We start from the raw sequence: 6,374 nt of genomic DNA, 5'->3' as shown, positions 1-6,374 counted from the left end.
TCATTTCCACACTTTAGGACACCCTTTATAACTGTAGGGCAGATATTCTTATCACTTAGTAGCCCCCTCCATTTATAAGTGGTGCCCCAAAAATCATTCGTAAGATAAAGATTGTCCAAAACTAGCCAGCTGCTTTTAGCACTGATCAGATAAAGGTCTATGCTATTTTAGCTGCTGCCGGTTCACCTTTGTCGATGAAGGCTAAGCCAATATAACAACTTTTTAAGCATTTTCTTGAAGACTTTAAGCATTCTCTTGAAGACTGAACACTTTGTACTTGTACTGGTTCTTTTTGCAATACTTTTTTGATCAACAGGTCGAGGTGTATTTAAATAATGCTCCCTTTTCTATTTTCATGAAGATGTAGAGCTGTGACAACTTCATCACCAGAAGAGACTTTGAAACCAGCTGGCCCAGCTCTTATCAAGAAGGAGATCCAAAATATCTCAATTCAAGACATTCTCGGTTGTGCTGGTGGTGTTTCTGGCTGTGATGCCATGCTGGAAGATACATTTTGCATAACTCAAAAGGAACTATCGGTTTAATCTGTCGTGGTAGTAAATACTTTGTTGTCAAGATACTGGTTACTGATTTGCATTTCGACTGTTTTATGTGTCCTGCTGCCATTGTAGTGTTACTCTTTAGCTGGTTCACTTGCATACCAGCTTAACATTGTTACTTATGTCACAGTGAGGTCTAATAAAAAGACAGCCTGCAGAAGTAGCTTTAGATTGCTGTATTGTTTGCCAATAGCATTGGCGGAAATGCTTTATTCTCCGACAAAATAAATTGGTTGTTAATTGTTGTGCGCTTTTAAGCTGTAAAATCAGATCGTCACCTTGACCTAAAAATTTGTCGTCCTAAAAAGTTATGCAGCATAAATTACATGGTCGTTGATAACTGAAATTACAAGAGCTTTGGTGCAAAAGAACAAGTTGCATTAGAGATCGTGAACATTAGGTCTAACAATTTCAAACCAAATATTTTAGGGGTAACCCCCAATGTTTTTAGGGGGCATAACACCGAGGTTTTAATTGATCAGATAAAAAAGAAAACAATTTAAGCCTTGTTGCGAAATGTGAATCTCCCATCACCTCGTTTTGTTCTTTTTCTGGGCTGGGGCTTGATGAGATGCTACTGCTGCAGATATTATCTTCCAGGACCTGATAACAATGAGTGATGGTATCCAGACCCAAAATGAATTTGCGAATATGTAATACGAATAATAATAGAATGGGCTGATGGCGAAGTTATCTCCTTGCAAGATGGACATAACGAAATATGCTGCCGTCCCATATAGCTGCCCCAAAGAGATAGAGATCTGAAGTAAATCGCTGTAATATTTTCTTTTCGCTATAGCGTACCTGCAAAAGAACATATCCATAGACAAGTTAGAAGATCCGGTCATTAGACTGGACTAGCTAACCTATTTTTATGAAAAGTTTATGTGCTATTAGTAGTCTGTAAGTATCACTTCTTTTTCATTTCCTGTTGGTTATCGACTTATTTTACTCTTCCCAATAATACTTTTAAATGCTACAGTACTTCCTCAAATCCTATCTTTATTCAGATTTACTTTTCAATCCGTACACTGATGAAATAAGATCAACTCCAACCAAATTTTCGACATTAAATATATAACACAGAAGTACTGCACAATGACAAAGAAATAAAACTTACACTGCCAAAAGGCAAGCTGGACCTTCGATAACTGCAGTGAGGCCTTCAATAGTAACAATTCCTGCATCTCTACCAGCATATCTCGAGTCACCTTTGCTGTATTCTTTCCCTATAATTAATGTTCTTTCATCAGTTACCCACTGACTGTAAATCATTTAGCATTAGCATTTCATAACCACCAGGTTGAAAGTGTGAAATAGAGAAGAACTCACAAACTTCGGCAAGGAAATTGCCAGTCTTGTCCTTGTAGAACTCTGGAGAGAAAACAAAATAACCTTCAAGAACCATGTGGGTCAGGCCTGTGAACGCCCACCAACACATAATCAATCTCTCCATCTTGGATAATTTGGCGCACCGACCTGGCATCACAGTAAAAAAAGAAAGCATTTTTTAGTCAAAAAGTCATAGAACAACGATATTAGGTATGTAACATTGATGTATGATGCTCTTCGTCAAGACATGTTATTAGCTATATACCAATGATACAAGTAGATATTTGTGCCAGTGTCAAGCACTGTTATGAAGTGGTGGACACAGAGAGATGGATACTAGCTGAAGCCCTGAAACAGCTGGATACTGTTCTGATTTCCAAAGGGCTCATCCTTGGTGTTATTCTCTATTATGCGAGAGGGATGGGTATATGTTAATCTTCTTAATTGGCTTACAACCAAATCAAACTTAAAACTCCTCAAAACGGATGATACAGTTATAATGTTTGCAGCCATAAGACTACTATCTTTACTCCAAAACAAGATCAATTGATTATCATGTCTAACCAACCATATACTAGGATTTAAGGGAAAAAAAAGGTCAACGATGCACCAAACTGAGATGATCAAAATTAAACATTATGATAGTAGATGGAATTGTAGTCAAAACTAATCAAGCAATTAAATCTGCTGGAAATACAAGAGCATTCTAAAAGACTGAAAGAAAAGTTAAATCAATACTAATAGAGGATACCATAGGAGACTAGGAAAGTGGGATTATATACCAGAAACGAGCCAGATGAAAGAAGCAACGAGAACCGAGGCGATTCCATATACACCGACAATGGTAGACTGGGCTAGAGAAACTGGTACATAATCTTCAAGGATTAGATCTTGCGGCACATATGGATGACTCACCATCTTTACTCCTCCAAATTAGAATCACCTAGTTTCGTCTCCTGCAATTGTTAGTAAAGAAAATTAACTCAATTGAAATCGGAAAGAGTTGGAATCCAAATTGTATTATACCGAGATTGCTCAGATCACAATGGTAGGATAGGAATCACTGAGTCAGGTTTTAATTTAGGAGTACCAGAAATCAAGTGGACAGAGACATATAGAGAATAATTGTCAGTCAGATCAAGAAGTTATATACCCGTTGACCAACCAATTATAAATGAAAACAAGGACAACCGAAGATATTGTGAATCAAAATCAAAAGGTACACTACTACTACTACTGCTAATAGTACTTTCAGAATAGCTTCTTCTTCTCTTTGAAGTGACGGGAAACTGAAATATTATACAGACTGTAATTTTATTTTGATGAAAATCAAATTTATCTACTTAATCGACTAGAAATTGAAAATGAAAAAGAGCAAAAAGAAGTACGGATCGGAATTTCGAACCTTATGAAGATCGTAATACAACGTTGCAAGAACTTCCTTGCAGCGCAACAAAAGCGGGTTTCGAAGGTCAATTTAGAGAGAGTGACAGACAGAGAGAAATAGAGAGAGAGAGAGAGAGAGAGATCCTCTTTAAGAAAAGGGACAGAGATAGGGAGTCCCCTTATGTTTGCACGTTGACAGATTGCAAACTCTCCGTTAAACCAATCCAGAGACAGGCAGGCCCAACTAAGGTGCACACGGTACGGTTCGGTTCGGTTCTTACCGAGACCGAGTACCTGTACCTCTCTAGACTCGGTTCCAAAATTTTGGACCGGTGTCTGTACCTTGTGCTTCGGTTCCGGTACTATTCGGGACCAGTAAGGTACTAGGTACGGTTCCGGTACTAGACTCGGTTCCAAACAAAAAATTTCCTGTTAATAAGAAATATTCTTTGAGTTTAACAACAACAACAACACTCTATCTTCTCGCTGGAAATTCAAGTTCAATCCGCACCATACTGGCACAAAGATTAATTATTTTTCGCTGTAACTTCATTCTAGCACAAACCCGTATCTCCATATGATCCCCACAATTACGTCATAACCAATGACAGAAAACTTGGTCGTAAAACAGACCTGCCTGAGGACATGACCTGCCGTTCAGGCATTTTCTCAAGCATTCAATGTGCGTATTGCGAGCTGATAAAGGTTATGCACTAGTTGTATTTTGAGGACGGCAAATCAACTCCTTCCCTGCAAACCAATTCGATTCCAACAACAATAACATTCACAAATTCTCGAGAGCACACATTATTCTCAATGATTCATTCTGAAACCACGGCAGCACACTTCCATTCAAATCAACGGCAGCTCATCTTCGTTCTTCTTCACTGACCTTTCTAGCTTCCAAACTCGAGCTTCTCTGACTGTAAGATTGAATTAGACACGAACCCACTCTTCCTCTTCATTCTTCTCGGATAATATCTTGTTCAAACCAATCGGCCTTCCCTGTACTCTCCGTTCATCTTCAATTTGAACACCAACATCTACAGCTTCTTCACTATTTTCCGGCGTAAAACAAAACCCAATACCATCACAGACTCGTACATAACTACTACCCCTAAATCCAATGGTTAGAATTATTCGGTATATTCGGACAAGCACCGAAGGAAAAATGATGGATCTTGGTTTTTAAGAAATATAAGATCCTTTTCGAGCTTTAACAAGAGCCAATCAATCATTACTCATCTGCAACATAACTTCCTGACATGGATCTTATTTACGTCCCCATAATCAATAATCCATCGATTACCATCACTTCACAACCAAAATGTAAAACAATGATTAACGTTAGCATAGAGGGAGAATCTTTGGAATGTAAATTTATTTCATTGCCCACCCATGTATATATTAGAAGTTTCACCCAATATATGTACATGTCAAAGCTTTCGTCGAAGAATTAGTTGTTAAGGTAGTTAACAAGTTATCAGTCTGAAATTGTTAAAAAGAAAAATTGGCCGAAAAAAATTATTGGCAAGGGGATAATATAAGTTTTTTTATATCCATCCCAAACTCAGCTTTCCCTTTAGTAAAAATGTCTTTCCCCCTAACAACTATCTTAATTTGGGAGCCAAATAGAACTGGAAATTTTTCAGTTAAAACTGCTTACAAAGCTCTGACTAACACTTCATCTTCTCAAGGTGAACAACATAGATTAATCCCTAAAGTAGTGTGGAGAATTCTGTGGAAATCTAAAGCTCCACATAAAGTCAAATTATTTCTCTACAAATGTCTAAGGAATATTGTGCCAACTCTGTAAAAAAATTAGTCACTACAAGAAAGATACTAACACCATTTGTCCCTTCTGTAACTCTCATGAAGAAACACTACGTCACCTTCTTATTGAGTGTGATTATGCAAGATCAATTTGGTTAGGAATGAATGTGAATATGGATAATATACACAGACAGAGGATTAATGTGTCAACATGGATTTCCATTTGGTTTTCTGCTACAACAAACACTGAGGAAAATGTATTGTGGTTATCCACTTTAAGGTGTACAACATGGCAGATCTGGAAGAACAGATGCATCAAAGTTTTTCAAAATAAAAACGTCACCTGCTGGTTTACTTGTCATGAAATAAAAAGCCTAGTCCAACTTTGTACGAAATAAGAAGCTCAACCTAACAAAAATAGCTCTGATGTTAGTATACATAAATGGTCTCCTCCAACAGTCAATGGTCTTAAGATGAACATTGATGCTTCGGTTGATTATTCTTCTAAAGAAATAGGCATTGGACTAATAATAAGGGACTCTGCAGGTACCGCCAAAGAAATCAGGGGCAGGCACTTCTATGGAGGAGTAGATCCGGAACACGCTGAATGTTTGGCTATGAAACATGTTATACTGTGGGCCAAGGGACTCAATCTCAGAAATGGTATATTTGAATCAGATTGTAAAAATGTAATTAGATCTATCAGCAATGTCATCTCAGTAGTCCACTGGATGAACCAGATCTATGTAGATGAAATAAGACATATGCTGTCGTCAGTTATGTATTTTGGTGTTAGTCATGTAAAAAGAACGGCGACCAACATAGACCATGTAATAGCTCACCGGGCTAGAACTGGGAAAACTTCCTTTGATTTTGGTTGTAACATCCCAAGTGAATTTGATAATCTGGTAAGGGATGAAAGAAAGTTAAGTCATAAGTTATGTAATATTAGGATTTAATATAAAGTTTCTGTTGCATAAAAAAAAAGTCCTTTCTCAAGGCCTGTCAAATGTCCATATTCGATATCCGTCTGAATCCTTGATGTAGTTTTGAAAGTGGTAGTAAAGTTCGTTCAACTCGGATTGTGTAAAGGTTTGATTTAAGAACTAAGAATAAAAATACTAAAAATATATTCACAAGGTTGTCACGAATATCGAGAGGTACTGAGACTTAGGATTTCAACACTAATCACATTCAATTGGTTCATATGATGACTCATAACAATTCTAGCTCTTTTGTTGACTCTTTTCTTTGCCAAAAGTATATTTTATAAAGCATTAGATGTAAATCACAAGCATGACGCATCAAAAGTTCCTAAAACCC

The 6,374-nt window shown here is 37.3% G+C and overlaps 1 protein-coding gene across 1 annotated transcript; it reads right to left on the bottom strand.

Moving 5' to 3' along the window:
• Positions 1-916: 916 nt before the first annotated feature.
• LOC113280157 (probable 3-beta-hydroxysteroid-Delta(8),Delta(7)-isomerase) lies at positions 917-3,453 on the bottom strand. The gene is made up of 5 exons (XM_026528817.1): positions 3,298-3,453; positions 2,675-2,848; positions 1,893-2,039; positions 1,681-1,789; positions 917-1,364 (listed from the first exon to the last, which is right to left on the bottom strand). The coding sequence occupies exons 2-5, from the start codon at positions 2,808-2,810 to the stop codon at positions 1,091-1,093; spliced, it is 666 nt and encodes a 221-aa protein (XP_026384602.1). The 5' UTR covers positions 2,811-2,848; positions 3,298-3,453; the 3' UTR covers positions 917-1,090.
• Between the last annotated feature and the right edge of the window lie 2,921 nt (positions 3,454-6,374).

The sequence above is a fragment of the Papaver somniferum genome, chromosome 1, assembly GCF_003573695.1.
Source record: "Papaver somniferum cultivar HN1 chromosome 1, ASM357369v1, whole genome shotgun sequence".
In the NCBI taxonomy this organism is placed as follows: domain Eukaryota; kingdom Viridiplantae; phylum Streptophyta; class Magnoliopsida; order Ranunculales; family Papaveraceae; genus Papaver; species Papaver somniferum.
Note: the sequence above shows the minus strand (reverse complement) of the source record. Positions and strands in the feature narration are given on the sequence as shown.